The sequence below is a fragment of the Saccopteryx leptura genome, chromosome 7 (assembly GCF_036850995.1).
Source record: "Saccopteryx leptura isolate mSacLep1 chromosome 7, mSacLep1_pri_phased_curated, whole genome shotgun sequence".
NCBI lineage: Eukaryota > Metazoa > Chordata > Mammalia > Chiroptera > Emballonuridae > Saccopteryx > Saccopteryx leptura.
Genome location: NC_089509.1, coordinates 86,772,572 through 86,794,202, shown reverse-complemented (window position 1 = coordinate 86,794,202; position 21,631 = coordinate 86,772,572). Strand labels below are relative to the sequence as shown.

Sequence of the window (21,631 nt, the reverse complement as noted above, 5' to 3'; positions counted from 1 at the left end):
CCTAGAACAATACAACCTTCCTAGACTGAGTCAAGAAGAAGCAGAAAGCCTAAACAGACCTATTAGTAGAGAAGAAATAGAAAAAAACATTAAAAACCTCCCCAAAAATAAAAGTCCAGGCCCAGACGGCTATACCAGCGAATTTTATCAAACATTCAAAGAAGACTTGGTTCCTATTCTACTCAAAGTCTTCCAAAAAATTGAAGAAGAAGCAATACTTCCAAACACATTTTATGAGGCCAACATAACCCTCATACCAAAACCAGGCAAGGATGGCACAAAAAAAGAAAACTACAGACCAATATCTCTAATGAATACAGATGCTAAAATACTAAACAAAATACTAGAAAATCGAATACAACAACATATTAAAAAAATAATACATCATGATCAAGTGGGATTCATCCCAGAATCTCAAGGATGGTTCAACATACGTAAAATGGTTAACATAATACACCATATCAACAAAACAAAGAACAAAAACCATATGATCTTATCAATAGACGCAGAAAAGGCTTTCGATAAAATACAACACAATTTTATGTTTAAGACTCTCAACAAAATGGGTATAGAAGGAAAATATCTCAACATGATAAAGGCCATATATGATAAACCATCAGCTAACATCATATTAAATGGCACTAAACTGAAGCCTTTCCCCCTTAAATCAGGAACAAGACAGGGTTGTCCACTCTCTCCACTCTTATTTAATGTGGTACTAGAGGTTCTAGCCAGAGCAATCAGACAAGACAAAGAAATAAAAGGCATCCATATCGGAAAAGAAGAAGTAAAGGTATCACTTTTTGCAGATGATATGATCCTATACATTGAAAACCCCAAAGAATCTACAAAAAGACTACTAGAAACAATAAGCCAATACAGTAAGGTCGCAGGATACAAAATTAACATACAGAAGTCAATAGCCTTTCTATATGCCAACAATGAAACAACTGAGAACAAACTCAAAAGAATAATCCCTTTCACAATTGCAACAAAAAAAAAATAAAATACTTAGGAATAAACATAACAAAGAATGTAAAGGACTTATATAATGAAAACTATAAACCATTGTTAAGAGAAATCGAAAAAGATATAATGAGATGGAAGAATATTCTTTGTTCTTGGTTAGGAAGAATAAATATAATCAAGATGGCCATATTACCCAAAGCAATATACAAATTTAATGCAATGACATTTTTTAAAGAAATGGAGCAAAAAAAATCATCAGATTTATATGGAACTATAAAAAACCCCGAATAGCCAAAGCAATCCTAAAGAAAAAGAATGAAGCTGGGGGCATTACAATACCTGACTTCAAACTATATTACAGGGCCATGACAATCAAAACAGCATGCTATTGGCAGAAAAGTAGACACTCAGACCAATGGAACAGAATAGAAAGTCCAGAAATAAAACCACATATATATAGTCAAATAATTTTTGATAAAGGGGCCAACAACACACAATGGAGAAAAGAAAGCCTCTTCAATAAATGGTGCTGGGAAAACTGGAAAGCCACATGCAAAAGAATGAAACTGGACTACAGTTTGTCCCCTGTACTAAAATTAACTCAAAATGGATCAAAGAACTAAACATAAGACCTGAAACAATAAAGTACATAGAAGAAGACATAGGTACTAAACTCATGGACCTGGGTTTTAAAGAACATTTTATGAATTTGACTCCAATGGCAAGAGAAGTGAAGGCAAAAATTAATGAATGGGACTACATCATTCTAAGAAGTTTTTGCTCAGCAAGAGAAACTGATAACAAAATAAACAGACAGCCAACTAAATGGGAAATGATATTTTCAAACAACAGCTCAGATAAGGGCCTAATATCCAAAATATACAAAGAACTCATAAAACTCAACAACAAACAAACAAACAATCCAATAAAAAAATGGGAAGAGGACATGAACAGACACTTCTCCCAGGAAGAAATACAAATGGCCAACAGATATATGAAAAGATGGTCATCTTCTTTAGCTATTAGAGAAATGCAAATCAAAACTGCAATGAGATACCACCTCACACCTGTTAGATTAGCTATTATTAACAAGACAGGTAATAGCAAATGTTGGAGAGGCTGTGGAGAAAAAGGAACCCTCATACACTGTTGGTGGGAATGTAAAGTAGTACAACCATTATGGAAGAAAGTATGGTGGTTCCTCAAAAAACTGAAAATAGAACTACCTTATGACCTAGCAATCCCTCTACTGGGTATATACCCCCAAAACTCAGAAACATTGATACGTAAAGACACATGCAGCCCCATGTTCATTGCAGCATTGTTCACAGTGGCCAGGACATGGAAACAACCAAAAAGCCCGTCAATAGATGACTGGATAAAGAAGATGTGGCACATATACACTATGGAATACTACTCAGCCATAAGAAATGATGACATCGGATCATTTACAGCAAAATGGTGGGATCTTGATAACATTATACGAAGTGAAATAAGTAAATCAGAAAAAAACAGGAACTGCATTATTCCATATGTAGGTGGGACATAAAAGTGAAACTAAGAGACATTGATAAGAGTGTAGTGGTTACGGGGGGAGGGGGTAAAGGGAGAGGCAAAAGGGGAGGGGGAGGGGCACAAAGAAAACTAGATAGAAGATGACAGAGGACAATCTGACTTTGGGTGATGGGTATGCAACATAATTGAAAGACAAGATAACCTGGACTTGTTATCTTTGAATATATGTATCCTGATTTATTGATGTCGCCCCATTAAATAAATAAAATTATGGAAAAAAAAAATAAATTCATTTATAAAGTTAAAAAAAATAAATAAATAAATTCATTTATAAAGTTAAAAAAAAAAAATAAGGTCATTCTGTTTTAACATCCTGAGGAACAGCAATCCATTTTCCGAAGTAACTGTGATATTGTGTATGCCCAAAAGCAACATAGAAAGGTTCTAAATTCCTACATCTTCACCAACACGTTATTGTCTGTCCTTTTCATTATAGCTGTTCTAGGCGGTGTGAAGTGGCATTGTTATGGTTTTTATTTGAATTTCTTAGTAATGATATCGAAGATTTTTCATGTGCTTATTAGATATTCACAGGAAATCTTGGGAGAAATATCTATTCAAATCCTTTGCTGAGCCTGCTTTTTATATTGCTCCGGGTTCTGGGCTGTGAGCTGTGGGTACCAATGTCCTGATTACCCCTGGAAAATGCCTGCTGGTCTGGAACTGACTGGTTGTGCTCTAAGACATGTTGATGGTCGATATTAATGGTGACCTTAGGACGTACACATTATCTGTCAGAGCCTCGAGACACATACTGTCTACTAAAAGGGACATCAGGGGTGATTTTTGTCAGCTTCCAAAATTTACAGAAAATGATTGGATGTAGATCATGTAGCTGCTTAGGGGCAAAACAAGTATCTCCTTACTCTTCTGTTCAGCTAAGAATTTGCAACTACGGAAGCTGCAGCCACTTCCCTGCTTAACAACAGTCCACTACCCTTTCAGGTTTTTTTTGAATGCCAGTTGCTAATTTCCTCCTCCCACTGAACTGACCTACTTTTTTAGGACCACATGGTACCAGCTCACTGTGCTCTACCAGAAAACCCCCAGCTTCTCCTTTCAGTGAGGCTTGTCCTCACTCCTCTCGCTGGTGGTAATTATTTAAGTATTTCCCTGCATCTGGCACTAGTCTAGGACCTACCACTCCACATTTCAGGAGGGAATATCAATAGATTTTCTTTTCTTGCCTCAGGGTGACAATACTTTATCATTTCTTTCTCTTTTTTTTGAGCAGTTTAGTCTTTATTAGTAAAGGTGACCACATGTGGATGTATTTATGTGCAAAGTCCAAAATGTAAAGCAGTAAGGTATTTGACAAGCTGCACATGAAATTCAGTTTTCAGAGTTCCTGGTCGTGTAACCTGTACATAACGTAATATAGACATGGTCTTGTATAGTAATGCATTAAGAAGGAATACGTAGAAATGTCTCAACAAAGAGCTACAGGGCTGGACAACATCACAACAGCCAGAGATAAAGTGGACCATGTCACACCAGACAGCTAGAAGCCGGCCAATATCACAACAGGCCAGGAAATGTCACAATATGCAGCTAGGGGCCAACCTGTACCACAACAGGCCCAGAAGTATTGCCAGGCAGCTGTGGCCTGGCTGGTATAGTGACAGGCCAGGGGATATGCAATAGGCTACTAGGGGCCAGCCAGTGTTGTGACCAGCCAGAGAGTGCCAGGATAGCTGGCCTGTATCACGACAGACTTGGGAGTATCACAATGCTTTGTATGCCAACTACCAGAAAGGCCTGGCATTCACATGCTATTGTGCTGGAATAAAATATCTTAGAAATGTAATGACCTTACAGGTGCATCACATACATGGACACATTCGTAGAGAGGAGCAACATAAAGGAGCCATGAAGAAAATTTAAACACACATGTACTACCAATTCACAGAGAAAAACAATGCAGATGAACCACAAGGGGACATGTAGATGTCACACTAAGGTGTTGACCTCCCTGAAATTAAGTTTTACATCATCAATTGTTATAGGGTAAGATGAACTTTGCCTTGTATTTGAAAGGAAGCAAATATTTCATATATTTTTAAAAGGTCTGCCCTTTTAAGAAAATGTTCGCCCACTTTTCTCGTTCTGGAGGTCAGGGAGAGTCAAGTGCGCAGGGAGTGTGAGACGTGGGAGTGGGAGAGATCACAAGGTCCCCGGAGCGCAATGCCTGGCTCTAAGGGCCTCACCCGCAGAGTCATCTGGAGTCTCATTTTCCAAAACACCCTATTACCTGCACATTGGTTGGATGCTGTGTTCCAACGTGTAACACCATTTCTTTATCTTCTTCTTTTGGGATAGCCAGGATACTTTGTGTTTCCATGTAAAAATGTTCCTGTCCTTCCACGTGGACCTCGCCTGAAAAGCATAAGCAAGGGACAGTGTTTACTTGGAAGTCCCACATTGGAGACTCTCAACGGTGTTTGGTTTATAAAGAGCAAGTTGTTTCAGCTTATGGAGAACTGGACTTTATATCATTTGGCTAAATCTCTTTTCCTAATTAATCCTCACTATGCCAATCAACTGTGTAACCATGAGTAATTCATCCCCTTCTCTTGGTGTCAGTTTCTTCCTCTGTCTAGTTGGTGGTGAGATCCGTGATGTGCTGGACCCAGACAAACAGACAACCTGGCACATATTCAGGCTCTGTCATCTCCTTGCTCAGGGAGTTTACCAAGTTATTAAAGCCTCGTTTCATCTGTAAAATGTGGGTAATAATAATAGTTACCTCCATTAGGACACATTAGGATCATTGGGTCACACTGAGGATAAGTAGCTTGCTAAAGAACATAAAGGTTTGCCTGACCAGGCGGTGGCGCAGTGGATAGAGTGTTGGACTGGGATGCAGAAGGACCCAGGTTCGAGAACCCAAGGTCACCAGCTTGAGTGCGGGCTCCTCTGGCTTGAGCAAAGCTCACCAGCTTGGACCCAAGGTCGCTGGCTCCAGCAAGGGGTTACTCGGTCTGCTGAAGGCCCACGGTCAAGGCACATTTGAGAAAGCAATCAATGAACAACTAAGGTGTCGCAACGAAAAACTGATGATTGATGCTTCTCATCTCTCTCCATTCCTGTCTGTCTGTCCCTATCTGTCCCTCTCTCTGACTCTCTGTCCCTGTAAATAAATAAATAAAATAAAAATTAAAAAAACAAAAACAAAAACAACAAAAAAAAAACATAAAGGTTTAAAATGGCAGAACTGTTCCCTACCCATTTTATAACCTGTTCTTACTGGTTCATCTGAGATTTTTGACTCGTTTAAAACAACCTAATCATTTTGCTGGCTGTACCAAGAGAGGTATTTGGACTTAGTTTTAAATACTGGAAGACAATATTTTTATTTTAAATCTAACCCAAAGATTCCTGTATAGTTAAAATAAGTGAATTGTTTTGCCAGGATTCAAAGGATTTCTTGAAATTATTTCTTGGGTCAATGAATGTGAGTCATGCAAAAATCCTCAAAAAAACACAACCTTTTGTTGTTAGTAGGTAGATACTGACTTTAAACCCCAACTTATTTAACAATTTCATAGTTTTTACAGTATACTAGGTATTGTTCTAAGGTATAGCACTTAACAGATAATTAATTCATTTTATCCTTATACAAGTCCTATGAAGCAGGTATGAGAAAAATGAGACATAGAAAAGTTAAGTAAGCTGCCCAAAACAACAAAAAATAGTATCAAGATTGGAAAACATAAATGAAACTGTTATGATATGCTTGCATACATAGAAAACTCCTGAGAAGGTATGAGACTATTAAAATAGTTAATAAAGCAAAGTTCTTGGATATATCATAAATATACAAAAGTTGTGTTTATATATATTAGACACAAAAAAGTAAGAAATTAAATAAAAATATCATTTCCAGAAGCATCATAAAACATCAAATGCTAGAATAAATACTAAGGAAGATGTGCAAGATCATTATAGTGAAAACTAAAAAATTACTGACAGAAATAAAAGGAAACCTAAATTAAAGGCAGGGTCAGATGTAAAGAAGAACAAAAAATAAAAAATCCCGAGAAAAACAACAAAAAACTAAGGAAAACAAAAGTCAGGTCTATTATGTTCATGGATTATAACTTAATATTGCTAAGATTTAAATTCTCTCAAATTTATGTTTTTTCAATGCAATTTTAGATAAAACTCCAATGAATTATAATTTGTGGAAATTAATGAACTGATGATAAATGTATATAGAAATGCCAAGGACTGATAATAGCTGAGGTCATATTGAAGAAAGCATATCAAAGGGCCCTTATACTATCTGATTTCAAGACTTATAATAAAGTTACAGAAAGTAAGATAGTGTGATATTAGCACAAAAATATATAAAAAGATGAGGAAGATGTAATAGAGTTCAGAAATAGAATAACGCATATATAGAGACCTGAAAAACAATAAAAGCTGCATTGCAATTCAATAAGGAAAAAATATGGTCTTAAATAAATGGCTAGGTTAATTGGATATCCATTTGAAAAAAACCTAAATGTTGACTTGGCTTACACAATACAAAAAAATTAATTTGAGGCCCTGACCAGTTGGCTCAGCAGTAGAGCATTGGCCCAGCGTATGGAAGTCCCAGGTTCAATTCCCAGCCAGGGCACACAGAAGAAAAGCCCATCTGCTTCTCCACCCTTCCCCCTCTCCTTTTTCTCTATCTCTATCTACCCCTCCCACAGCCAAGGCTCCACTGGAGCAAAGTGGGCCTGGGCACTGAGGATGGCTCCATGGACTCTGCCTCAGGCACTAGAATGGCTCTGATTGCAGCAGAGCAACAGCCCAGATGGGCAGAGCATCACTCCCTGGTGGGCATTCCGGGTGGATCCCGGTCCAGTGCATGAGGGAGTCTGTCTGTTTGCCTTTCCTCTGCTTCTCACTTCAGAAAAATACACACACAAAAAAATTAATTTGAGATGGATCATAGACCTCAATGTTAAAGCTAAACATTTTTTCAAGCTTCTGGAAAAACCACATGTAAATATCTTCATGACCATTGGATGCGGAAGTATTGCTTCATGTAACAAAAGTACTAACCATAAAGAAGACTGATAAATTTGATTTTATTAAAATTAAGAGCTTTGTTGATGAAAGGAACCTTGAAGACAATGAAAACATAATCTTCAGGGTAGGAAAAGATATTTGCATTATCCATACTAACAAAGAATTTATATCAAAAACATAAAAACCTCCTATAAATCAGTATGTAAATCAATTATTATATTATTGATCATATCAAAATTAATTAGATACATTTATAATTAATGATTCATTTTACTTTTATTAATTAAAAACAGGAAATAGACTTGAGGAAACACCTCACCAAAGAGCATGTAAAAATGTCAACATACACATGAAAAGGGTTCGACATCATTATTTTTTTTTTTTTTTTTTTTCATTTTTCTGAAGCTGGAAACAGAGAGAGACAGTCAGACAGACTCCCGCATGCGCCCGACCGGGATCCACCCGGCACGCCCACCATGGGGCGACGCTCTGCCTACCAGGGGGCGATGCTCTGCCCATCCTGGGCGTCGCCATGTTGCGACCAGAGCCACTCTAGCGCCTGAGGCAGAGGCCACAGAGCCATCCCCAGCGCCCGGGCCATCTTTGCTCCAATGGAGCCTTGGCTGAGGGAGGGGAAGAGAGAGACAGAAAGGAAAGCGCGGCGGAGGGGTGGAGAAGCAAATGTGCGCTTCTCCTGTGTGCCCTGGCCGGGAATCGAACCCGGGTCCTCCGCACGCTAGGCCGACAACATCATTATTTATCAAAGAAATCTAATCAAATCCAAAATGAAGTACTACTATACACTCATCAATTACATAAAATTAAAGATATTGACAATAACAACAGAACAATGAAACTTTCATAATTGTTAATAAGAATAAAATTGAAACAATTTCTTTTAAAATTTGGCATTAAATACTAAAGGCAAATATATAAAAACAGTAATATTTGGCAACTCTATTCCTATTTCTATTGGAAATGAATTATGTTCACTAAAAGACATGTATAACAGTGTTGACACATTCAACCTGTAGAGAAATTTTATGAGTTTATTGGAGCAAAACTGATGACATTGTTGGGAAGCAATATCTCTAATGCTCCAGAAATAACAGTTTTGGGTCCTGGCTGGTTGGCTTAGTGGTAGAGTGTTTGCCCAGTGTGTGGATGTCCTGAGTTCGATTCCTGTTCAGGGCACACAGGAGAAGTACCATCTGCATCTCCAGCCCTCCCCCACCCCTTCTCTCTTTTTCTTCTCCTTCTTGCAGCCATGCTTGATTGGTTTGAGAGCACTGGTCCTTGGCACTGAAGTCTCTGCCTCAGATACTAGAAATAGCTTAATTGCAAGCATGACCCCAGATGAGCAGAGCATTGGCCCCAGATGAGCAGAGCATTGGCCCCAGACTGGGTTTGCTAGGTGGATTCCAGTTGGGGTACATGAAAGAGTCTGTCCTTCTATCTCCCCTCCTCTCACTTGGAAAAGAAAAAAACAAAGAAATGACAGTTTTGCAGTTTCTTATATACATTTGGAATTAAGAATGGAATGTAAATAAAATTACATAAGAATGGGAAAAAGCAAGGAGGAGATTGATTACAGCAGGGGTCAGAAACCTATGGCTTGCGAGCCAGATGTGGCTCTTTTGATGGCTGCATCTGGCTCGCAGACAATCTTTAATAAAAAATAATAATAACGTTAAAAATATAAAACATTCTCATGTATTACAATCCATTCATTTCCTACCACTCATGTTCATGGTTGCAGTTGGCTGGAGCCAATCACAGCTGTCCTTCGGAACAACACCAAATTTTTATTGGATAATGCGTAACTTACACGGGTTGTTGTATGGCAATCATGGAATTACATTTTGAAATATGTGGCGTTCATGGCTCTCTCAGCCAAAAAGGTTCCCGACCCCTGCATTACAGGCTAGTTAACAAGATGTGCTTTCTTGAGGGTGTTAAATATCTGAAGGGTCTAGAAAATCCCAATGCACGAAAACATTGGATAGGGCTTGCTTAAGGCAAAGATAAAACTTTTACTAAAGAAGGTATATGCCTGGGTTATCACTACTCACCATGTTTGGAATTTACAATCAGATCACCCTGTGAGATTACTTTTGGTTACATTTATTATAGCACCCTCTTTTTGACCACAACAGTGTTTTTGAAACTTTATTCATAATAATCCCTAGTTGAAACCAACTCAAAAGTCCATCAACGGTAGAATAGATAAGTAATTTGTGGAATATTTATACAATGAAATGCTCCTGAACAATGAAAAACAACTACTGATCTATGCAACAACATGGATGAATCTTCTATACACAATGTTGAATAAAAGATGGCAGCATTGTTCACAATAGCGATGATCTGGAAACAGCCTGTGTCCATCAGTGGACGAGTGGATTAAACAGCTATGGTACATATATATACAATGGAATAGCATGAGGCCATGAAAAAGAAGTAAATCTTACCTTTTGTGAAGACATGGATAGACCTGGAAACTATTATGTTAAGTGAAATAAGTCAGGCAGAGAAAGAAAGATATCATATTCCTCACTCATTTGAGGAATCCAATAAACAATGTGAACTGAGGAATGGAATTGAGACATAGGATGGATCAAAGGGACCAGAGGAAAAGAGGACAGAGGAAAAGGGGATGATAGGATGGGATAATCCTGAAAGGAAGGGGGACAAGGGAGATGTTGAGGGGAATGTGGGGGAGGGGGGATGCATTTGGGGTGACACTAGAATCTATGTAAACACAATAAAATAAAATCAATAAAAAAAGAAGTAGACACAGAAGAAGTTACACTCTACTTTTCATTTATATGAAGTTCAAAACAGGTAAAACTGATCTACAGTGATGATAGTTAGAATAAGACCTTTTGGAAGGTTACTGAGTGAGAAGGGGCACAAGGAAGCTTTCTAGGGTGCTGAAAATGTTCTATATCTTGAAGTGGGTAGTATTTGCATAGATTTATATATATATATAAAATTTCATCAGGCTGCATTCCTTTATTTATAAGTCTATTTAGTTAACTTTATTTAAAAATCATACTAGGGTTGAGAAGTTCTGCCTTAGATTTTCAGTGTTACTTTTTGGCTCAACATCACTTACCTTCAATGATTTGATCAACATATTTGAAGGCTTGCTCTACGTTGCCTTGCTCAATTTGTTTATCAGTGAAAAGAAATGAATTGTGTTCTAGGGCTTCCTGAAGGGAAGAAATAAACAAAAACTATATAAATACACACACACACACACACACACACATTCTAACAAGCCACTCAAACCCATCAAAATGCCATGCTCCTGTTCTATCAGATCTTCACACACACCAAGACAATCTGAGCAATCTGGAGTCACAGAAATTGGGTTACAATGCTTTACAGGCATTGGTGACTACTTAGTCTTGTGCAGGGCGTGGAGGAAGAGCTGGGGGGGAAGCAGGGCCAGGAACAAGGATTTACAAAACACAATCCTATCCTCTGGTTTGCTGAGTGATTACCTCAGGCAGTTTGGTATTAAGGTGCCAACTTTGTGGAGAAGGGGCAGATAACAGATCAAAGAGAGACCGAAAAGGAGGAGCCTGGTGAGGCAGGGAATGCTCTGGAATGGCCTGTGTAGGTGACCTAAATTAGGTGCTGAACTGCACAGGATTAGGACAGTTCAAGAAGAGACGACCAGGTATCATTTGACATCAAAGGCACCTCATATGTAGTTTGAGGTTAAAGCTCAGCTGAGGGGCCAAGATGAGAAAAAGGCCAGGCTGGCTGGGGAGAGGTTTTCTAACAAGAAGCAGTAGGATGAGCTTCAAAGGTGAAGTGAGGTTAGATATAAAAGACCTTGAGTTCCATAGATAAGAACCTCATCTAAGGGATAGTGTGTGTGTGTGTGTGTGTGTGTGTGTGTGTGTGTGTGTGTCTTTTTAAGTCATGTGATGAACTTTGTGGCTTAGAAAGTTAATGTGGTAGGTAAATATTTTTAAATAAAATCCAAGAGCTTCTTTAAGTGATTATTGTAGTAAATCTGACAAAAAGGTGGTAAGGTCTGGGCTGGAGGGTGGGAAGGGATAAAAGTGAGAATACAAAGAAAGGGACAACTTAAGAGGCATTTTAAAGATAGCTGGAAAAGACTTCCCAAATGTTGGGAAGAACAGGGGAGAATCAAAGAGGTTGATGGAGACTGTATCCACTTGGCCGGTTTCATATTGCTTATGCATGCATCTATCCCTCCACCACACCATTTACTGCATACTTACTGTGCATTTAGTGCTTGGCTAAGCACCAGAGATATAACACCATGAACATGCTTTTGACCTTATTAATAACAACAACTAAAACAAAATAACAGCTAACTTTTATTAAAGCATCGCACATCCCAGGTGCTGTTTTAAGCATTTTATGTGTATTCTCTCATTAAAACCTTATGATGGTCTTTTGATATAGGTACTTTCATAGTTCCCATTTTACAGATGAGAAAGCTGAGATATGATGAATTTAAGCAACTTGTCACAGCTCTGATTTACTAGCCTATTAAATGAATCTGAGTATTCTATCTCCAGAGCTTGTGCTCAAGCAGGAATTAGGTAAGAGACAGAGAAGGCCCAAGCTGTAATTCGGTAAATGTTCTGAGTTTCACAGTGAGGCCATAAGGACCTTCCTCTGGAATTATCTATCTGTACATGAGCCTATGCTTTGACAAAAGCCACGCGAGGAAAAGAGGACACAGGAAGGAAAGGAACACCAGGCAAGAAAATTCTCAGTATTATGTCCAAGGTACAGAGTGCGGAAGCTTTCTCCCTAAAACTGTAGGTGACTCTGAAAAAAGTACAGTATAGACAGAGCCCAACTTATACTATTTTGTGACTCCCCGGATTCAATTCTGCCCAAAGTACACCACCCTAGTCATTCTTGAAGATACAAAGCAGCCTGAATACCTCTATTGTGATAATCTTAGGTTCTATGTCTTCATAAGCAATCTTCACTGTTTTAGCGGCGTTTTTTGCATGCGCATAGGTATCTGCAGCCACGGCACAGATGATCTGACCCACGCAAATGACCTGCAGAAAACCCACATGCATGTAATTAGCTAAAACATAGAATCACTAAAATGGACTTACTGTTTCCAAATTTTTACATTTACCCACTGCGTTCCTGTGACTAAAAAAAACATTATTTTCAGATCTGGCCGGTTGGCTCAGAAGTAGAGCATCGGCCCAGCATGTGGAAATCCTAGATTTGATTCCTGGCCAAAGCACACAGGAGAAGTGCCTATCTGCTTCTCCACCCTTTACCCTCTGCTTTTTCACTGTTTCTTCCCCTCCTGCAGCCAAGGCTCCATGGGAGCAAAGTTGGCCCGGTCGCTGAGGATGGCTCCATGGCCTCTGCCTCAGGCACTAGAATGGCTCCAGTAGAGTGAAGCAAAGCCCCAGATGGGCGGTGCATCACCCCCTGGCAGGATGCAGGGTAGATCCCAGTCGGGTGCATGCAGGAGTCTGTCTGCGACCTCCCTGCTTCTCACTTTGGAAAAATAAATAAATAAATAAGTTAATTAATTAATTAAAACATTATTTTCTAACTACAGAATAAATTTAAAAGAAAGGCTTGAGTACGATTAAGGAGTAAAAGAATTGAATGCAGATATAAGCTATATCTGGCCTTTGATTGTCTTCTGCTGCATTCTTCCCCATTCCCAGATCACCCATGGTACTCCAAGTTCTCCTGAAATTCTTGAAGTTCTGAAGGTTCTTTTATTGCTTCTATGTTGTCCTATATTGCTTCTCTGACTTTTATAACTTTTCTTTAGAAGCCTTCCTTGAGAGGGATTATGGTTTTTGTTAGAAGCTCACAAGGGTCTACAATTCCAAATAAATTTGAGCATCACTGAGGTGGAGTCATTGGTTCTCTGAATGTATGACATGCCATTTTCAGCAAAGTATTTGAATCACAAGCTGCATACAAATCACACACCTCATTCTGTGCATAGAGAACCTCTCCGTGATAGTTGTTATCTCCCGGAACATCGTCTGCGGTGATCACATCAACAACACCTGGAAGTGCCAGGGCTTCTGAAACATCAATGGATCTAGGAGAGGAAATTTTAAAGTACACATTAAAGTTGCAAAGGTAGGTTCAGGGTAACACACAAATGATTTCTCAAACATGGTAAAACTACAATGGACCTCATATAAATCATGGGGCAGTATTCTACGTTGGTGTTCTGACTCTTGGTCACAAGTTTTCTTGTTTTGTTTTTATCTTAACTACTTTCAAAAGACTGAGTCCCATCCAGAAAAAGAAATAAACACTCTTAAATTGACATAAATATTCAGTAAGTTCTCAATTTGTTTATAACATTGTTAACGCATTTCAGTAACTTCTAGGAACATCTTTGATTTCCTTACGTGATCTTTGCGTGAGCTCTGGTGCTGGTAACTACAGCCAGGAAGAGTTCTTGGGCGATGGGGGGCATGTCATCAACGTACACAGCTTCCCCGGTGGCGTGTTTAATGGCTGACTGGTGCATGATTGGGTGGCCGATTGGATCTTGTGGGGGTTGGTGGGGATCCACACACTGTTAATGAACAGAGCATGTTATTTTACAGCCGGATAAGCTCCTGCACTGAAAATTGGGTCGGATATATCTGGTTTAAATGTAAGTCATGAGAAGCTAGAGGCAATTGTGTATCCATATCCATGAGTGAGAGTTAACAAATATCCATTGAGAATTACAACAAAGACTATATTCTTGGTTACAGCCTCTTCCCCTCATCTCTCCAGGCCCCCACTTCTCCTTCCCTAAAGGAGACATTGTTCCTGTCCTCGAGAACTCTACAACTTTGTTGTGAAATAAGAACACATACATTAAAATAATATGATCGGTTTCACAGAGTACTAGAGAATAATGCACATAACTTATATGGTGCAAGGTAAATACAGTTTCCTGGGAGACTCAGGGTGGCTGTAATAAAACAGGGAAGACTTTTTAGAAGTAGTAAATGTTGAGTCGGGTTTCAAAAAATGGACCAACACTGGCTGGGAAAAGGAGGAAATTTTAAGCTACAAAATTGAAATTAGTGAAGAAGAGATATTCACAATTGAATTCTTTGTTTAGTCCTAAGTAAAAGCATAAAAGCTAAACCAAAAATGTTGTATGGATGACATTGGGTAACATCAGCTTGGGATAGTAGACTTTATCTTTACAAGTAATACAAAATATAGCTATTGAAAAAAAAGAAGTACATGCATAATGTATACATCTGAATGAATAAGCAGATTAGAAAACCAAAAACGCTACCCACCAACCTGGAACATCTGAACTCCTTGGGGTGTTTCTATGGGGAAATTTTCTAGAGCACTCACGAACTTTTCTGAAATATCAGGAAACTTCTGGGGATCCTTAAAAGAAGATTATTATCACATTTAATTTTACAATCTGAGTAACTATCTTAAAAAAACGTATATAGAAATAGGGTTATCTGAGAAATTAGATTCCAGTTCTGCTGGGAGAGAGCCCTGAGCTTCAAGTTTCCTAGGTCGGTAGCAGTTGTTTGAAGAACACTACATCTACGTATGCACACCATAAAGTGAATGTTACATCCAGGAAGTAAAGAGTTTCACATCACAACAAGGTCACCTTTTCTAATGAGTGGAAGTATGCACACTTTTAAATAGACTCTGTAATTTCAAATCCACACCAATCTCCTGGGCATGTATCTCAAAGACACAACCGAGGGAGTGGACAAAGATGACTTGTGAGCCATGCACAAGGATTTCTAATAACAGATGATTTGTGATAGTGAAGAAACTAAAATTAAACTAAACACCCAACCACAGGGAAATAGCTAAACAAATGATGATATATCCACAAGATATAATATTCTGCAGTCATTAAAAATGATTTTATAGAAGTGTATTTATTGACATTGAAAAATGCTCATGAAATACAGTTAAGTGAAAGAAATAATTACAAAACTTTGTTTACAGTATGATACTTTATTTAAAAAATATAAAAGCATACATTCAAATGTTAATCATAAGATTACTAAATTGGTGTTGATTTTTTTTAATTTTCCTTCTCTGTATTTTAAATTATTTTCTAATGATAGAATATATAACATAACAGAATATGTGATATGTTAGAGAATATATGATAATATACAATAGATATAAAAGAAATATATATTTAATAGATTACAGGGTGGGGCAAAGTAGGTTTACAGTTGTGAGTATGTGAAAGTTTATTCTTGTATTATTACTTTTAAATTATTGTATTATTTTTATATGAATACCTGTAAACCTACTTTTACCCCATCCTTTATATACAATAATATATTAGATACATACTGATTATATTTTTAATTGTGGCTATTAATGTTTTTTATTGTTATTGGTCACCCAGAATTGGGGACCTGGCTCCCTCTCCAGTGCAGAGAACTGAGAAGCCACAGCGAAGTCTGAATGTGCTTTGGGGAGGCTGGCGGGACCTGTGCTGGGTGGGTGTCCTGGGGGGTGCAGCCCTCGGAGCTTTCAGGGAGGGTTCGGCGTGGGCCCATCCTCTGTCTTCCTCCCCTGTCTGGGTCCTCAGGCTGAGAGTTCCTCACTGCAGGGAGCTTCTCCTGTTCCCCAGTATGTCCTGTCACCTGTGGTGTCAAACTGGGAAGAACTGGTTTGGAGCTAAGCAGTCTGGCACCCCGTCTTGACCTTGACACTTGTGTTACGTCTTGGACAGGTGGCACTTCTCTCAGCAGTGGCCTCCTCATCTGTGAAATGGGGTAGTAATTGGCTTTCTTGGACAGCTTGTAGGCCAGGAGAGGAGGAGGCACACAGTCACAGACAGGACATCCTGCTCTCAGAAGCTCATACTTTACCAGAGCAGAAAGACATGGAAACCAACACTATATTGTGAAATTAAGTAAAACAGTAAGAGCCCTAAATCCTTTTAGTGCACACCAGGGACTCAGTTCCTTTCTCTCACTTTCTTTAAACTTCAAGAATGTTTTTTCCCCAATGAACTCCATGTCACTGGCTTGGGAAGTTGCTGAGGGTCAGTTTGAGGGTTGCAAAGTTCCTTCTTTCTTCTATCAGGGAGGCTGCGGAGCTCAGAGGTCCTTGTGGGCAGAGCACGGACTCTCTGGGCAGAGATGCCCAAAGCTGCCTCTTCATGGGGTCTGTGTTCCTATCGCTGCCCATGGACGCTGGGTGTCACAAGGCCTTGGAGAAGTGGTGGACCGCTGTGGGCACCTCGGCCCTCCTCTTCAGGAGCCATTCATTCATTGATTCACTCAGCCATCCAGCAACCTATGGGATGGTTCATTTTCTGTCCACCTGCCTGGGGTATATTATATCCACAGAGCTGGTCAAACATTGTTTCTGGGTATGTCTTTGAGGTTTTTCTTGATGACAGATTAATATGCTGAAATATTATGTAACACATAATAGAATATATAATAGAATAGATATGATACTACTAATAATAAATAATTTTAAAAAGGACTGACTGAACTAAGATAGTAGAATTCTCAGCCATACAAGAAATGTGGCTGTAGTCATTTTCCATTTTTGAGTCAGCTGATAGGGGTATCAAGGGGACACTCAGTCATGTGGCCATATTTTAAGAAACTACTGTGGAAGTCACTTTAAACTAGGCTAGGAAAGAAAATAGTTAACAAAAATCTGGAAACAATCTAAATGTCTAAAAATAAGGAATAGAGCAAATAATAATCCATGTTTCCATAAACTTGCCATGCAACCATATGTCATGATGTCACTGAACAATATTTAATGACATTGAAAGATGTATATGTTACTAAGTGAACTAAGCTATACTAAACAGTTCTATTGATGGCTGTATGTGACATATCTACATACACATCCATAGGGAAGGGTTTAGAAGGATACACACAAAAATAATAATAGTGGTTCACTATGGGGATAGGATTACAAATTACTTTTCTCCTCTTTTTTGGCTTATTCACATTTTCTAAATATTAATATTGGTATTATTTTAACAAAAATGTTATTAAGTGAGGAAAGATGTTATAATTAAGGGTGGTTTTTTTTTTGCTACTGCAGGTCAAATTGCATATTAATATTATTCACACCAATTATAGGGCAAATGGAGTAAGGAGGTGGCCCCCTTCTCAGCCCAGGAGTGAAGGAGAAGGGAAGGAGAGGAACGCAGGAGGGCGAAGAGGAAGCTGCACACCACGCTGAGGACACAGCCCCGGTACCCACGCTGTAGTATCAAAACCAGGCAGGGGAAGGCCTTCATGGGCGGACTCGCACTCGGAACGGCAAGGCACCCCGAACTCCAAGAAGTCGCTTACCATTTTATGCAGTCCTCGCCTCACTTTGAGGTAGAATTTGAAGAGTAAGCTGATGAGGAGGGTTCGCTTATATTCTACCATGCCGCCCTCAGCGTCCGGTGGAATGTGAATCTCATCCAGGACCAAATGGCACGCATCACTCAGCATCTGGTCATCCCACTGCCTGGAAGGAAAGATGTCAACATTTCACAGGAGCGGCAAAGACAGACTCAAGTGATGGAACATAGGAAGGTGGACAGCAATCTGTATCCATCTTTGAACTCAACTCAAATGTTTCACTAGCTTTCTTTAGAATCTGATGCAGTGGTTCTCAAATTTCCTTACCAAGTTCCCCTTTATTATTTAAATCTTTTTTTTATTATTTTTCCTTTTTAATGGAGATATACTTGACATATAACATTATATTAATTTCAGGTATATAATATAATGATTTGATAGTTGGATACTATATAATGATCACCACAATAGGTCTAGATAACACCCATCATCACACGTAGTACTAAGTTTCTTTCTTGTGATTAGAACTTTTAAGATCCACCCTCTTTTTACAACTTTTACATACATAATAGTGTTATTAACTATAGATACCATGCTATACATTAAATTCCCATGAATTATTTATTCTATAGCTGAAAGTTTGCACTTTTACCTCCTTCACCCATCTTTTCCCCCTCCCGAGCTGCAACTACCAATCTGTTCTCTGTATCCATGAGTTTAGTTTTTGGGTTTTTTGGTATTCTATATATGATTCAGGTTATGTGATATTTGTTCTTCTCTGTCTGACTTATTTAACTTAGTATAATTTCTTCAAACTCAATTCATATTGTTGCAAATGTCAAGATTTCCTTCTTCTCATGACTGAATAATATTCCATAATATTGATATAGCACATCTTTTAATACATGCATCTATCAACAGACACCTAAGTTGTTTCCATATCTTGATTATTCTAAATAAATGATGCAGTGAACACGAGAGTTCATATATATTTTGGGGTAGTGTGTTTATTTTCCTTGGAAAAATAGCCAGAATCACTGGATCATATGGTAATTCTATTTTTAATTTTCTGAGGAACCCCTATACTATTTTCCACAGTGACTACACCAAAATACATTCCCATCAATAAAGCCTAAATGTTCACTTTTCTACACACTCTCTCCTGCACTTATTAGTTCTTGTCTTTTTGATGATAGCCATTCAAATAGGTGTGAGTGATATTTCATTGTGGTTTTGATTTGCATTTCTCTGATAATTAGTGATGTTGAGCACCATTTTGTGTACCTATTGGCAATCTGTATGTTTTTTTGTTTTGTTTTGCTTTGCTTTAGTTTGTTCTGTTTTTGGAAAAACATCTATTCAGATCCTCTGATGATTTTTTAATTGGATTATATATTATTTTTAGCAGGAGAGAGAGTGAGAGACAGACGGACAGGAAGGGAGAGAGATGAGGAGCATTAATTCTTTGTTGTGGCACCTTAATTGTTCATTGATTGCTTTCTTATATGTGCTTTGACCAGGGGGCTCCATCAGAGTGAGTGATCCCTTGCTCAAGACAGTGATCTTGGACTCAAGCCAGTGGTCTTCGGCTCAAGCCAGCGACTGTGAGGTCATGCCTATGATCCCACGCTGAAACTGGTGACCCTCTGTTTAAGCTGGTAGCCCGCACTCAAGCCAGATATGAGCCGGTGCTGAAACTGGTGACTTTGGGATTTAGAACCTGATTCCTCAGCATCCCAGGATAACGCTCTATCCACTGCACCACTGTTTTATTATTTTTTAACTTCATGGCCTGGGAATGTTGATTTACCTCAAATAGCATGGGTAACAAAAGTACTGAAATCAAGAATCCCAAGGTCTGGGACTTTATCTTGTTCACTGCTGTATCTCCAGCAACTGGACCGCGTCCGGCACACACACTATGCAGGTAATGACTGGTAAACGACTGAATATTGATTAGAGTTGTGAGGTTTTTCACAAATAAAAGTTTCTATATCATGCTTTGGAAGCATCGATTTATTTTAGTAACTGAGAAAAAACTGATATTAAGTTTTAATTGTTGACAATGAATATTATTGGTGAACAAAAATTATTGTGTAAACACTAGTTAGGAGAATTTTAAAAATTTACTCTCCAAATGAGAGTGACAAGAAGACAGCCATTTAACCATTTGGACAGCCATTTAACACATTCATCCTTTTTATGTGTTTAAGGAGATTTTCAGGACTCTTAACACTGTTATAGAAATATTTACTTACTTTTCAGGTTAATTAAAAATGAAAATTTGAAGGTTATATCTATTTACTGTATTTCCCCATGTATAAGATGTATGCACCCTTTTCAGAAAAATTTGGGGTCTAAAAACTGGGTGCGTCTTATACAGTGGTTGTAGGTTATTTTACTTGCATTTCCCACTTTTTCGCGCTTGTTGCCTTTTTTCCAAATTTCAGGCCTCCAAATTAAGGTCTGTCTCATACATGGGAGCGTCTTATGCATGGGGAAACATGATATAATAACTAGTATATTGATCTTATTACAGAAACTGCAGTAAAAGAATCATTGTACCTTAAAAGACATTGGTCTTGGAGTTATTTTTATTTTCTTTATACTTTTTTGCAGTACTTACATTTTTAAAAATAACTATTTATGTATATTTTATAATCATAGAAAATTTTCTTAGTGCTAGTTCATTCAAATATTAAAATAGAAATGTCTGACTCTATGTTCTAGACGTGTTGTGACATACCTCCCAATGAGCCGCTTGCAGGTTTCATTTGCAGAGATCACAGTGGGGCCGACACTTCCATAGAATATTTTAAGGTCCTTGATTGTGTCTGTGCCATCTTCAAACCTCACACTCATCCCGGCATTGATACTGGCAAAAGCATTCTGACTTTGGGGCATTCGCTGTCCCGATATAAAGTGCCACTGGAAATAGAAAAGCCCTCAGAACGTTTAATGCTTAGCTCTCCTGTCTGACAAACAGAAACGGCTTAGATGATTCTTATAATGAAAAGGATCCTGTAAATGCACTTGAATTCTCATGGTTATTTACTCTAGTGCTGACTATATGTGAGTGCGGGCCTATATGTTTGATTTATATTAATATTTAATCTTTATTAATATTTAATTGTCATAACAACTAAACTATTTCCAAATACTCGTGAGGAAACTGAGAGGTTAAGCAACTTACACAAGGTTGCATAGTTGCATAGTTAGTGACAGCTGGGGTTCAAACCCAAGCAGTCTGGCTCTACAGTCTACACCAGGGGTCCCCAAACTACGGCCCGTGGGTCGCATGCGGCCCCCACCACAATTCTGGAAGGGGCACCTCTTTCATTGGTGGTCAGTGAGAGGAGCACATTGACCATTTCATTAGCCAAAAGCAAGCCCATAGTTCCCGTTGAAATACTGGTCAGTTTGTTGATTTAAATTTACTTGTTCTTTATTATAAATATTATATTTGTCCCCATTTTGTTTTGTTTTTTACTTTAAAATAAGATATGTGCAGTGTGTATAAGGATTTGTTCATAGTTTTTTTATAGTCTGGCCCTCCAACGGTCTGAGGTACAGTGAACTGGCCCCCTGTGTAAAAAGTTTGGGGACCCCTGGTCTACACTATCTACTTCCAACTTCAAATCAGCACAGTTGGCCTAGGGCAAGTGACTTAAATGCTTGCTGGGCCTCCTCCAGCCACCTTGCCCTGCTGCTTGGTCTCTAAGCCCCCACCTCCATGC

The 21,631-nt window shown here is 38.5% G+C and overlaps 1 protein-coding gene across 1 annotated transcript in view; it reads right to left on the bottom strand.

Moving 5' to 3' along the window:
- Window positions 1-21,631, bottom strand: part of LOC136378581 (aldehyde oxidase 4-like) — an 81,355-nt gene that overhangs the window by 25,666 nt on the left and 34,058 nt on the right. The window contains exons 14-21 of the mRNA XM_066345639.1: window positions 20,641-20,822; window positions 17,898-18,060; window positions 14,875-14,967; window positions 13,974-14,143; window positions 13,540-13,654; window positions 12,507-12,629; window positions 10,685-10,781; window positions 4,796-4,920 (exon numbers count right to left, since the gene is read on the bottom strand). Of these exons, the coding sequence (XP_066201736.1) occupies window positions 4,796-4,920; window positions 10,685-10,781; window positions 12,507-12,629; window positions 13,540-13,654; window positions 13,974-14,143; window positions 14,875-14,967; window positions 17,898-18,060; window positions 20,641-20,822 (1,068 nt within the window). The remainder of the gene's footprint in view (window positions 1-4,795; window positions 4,921-10,684; window positions 10,782-12,506; window positions 12,630-13,539; window positions 13,655-13,973; window positions 14,144-14,874; window positions 14,968-17,897; window positions 18,061-20,640; window positions 20,823-21,631) is intronic.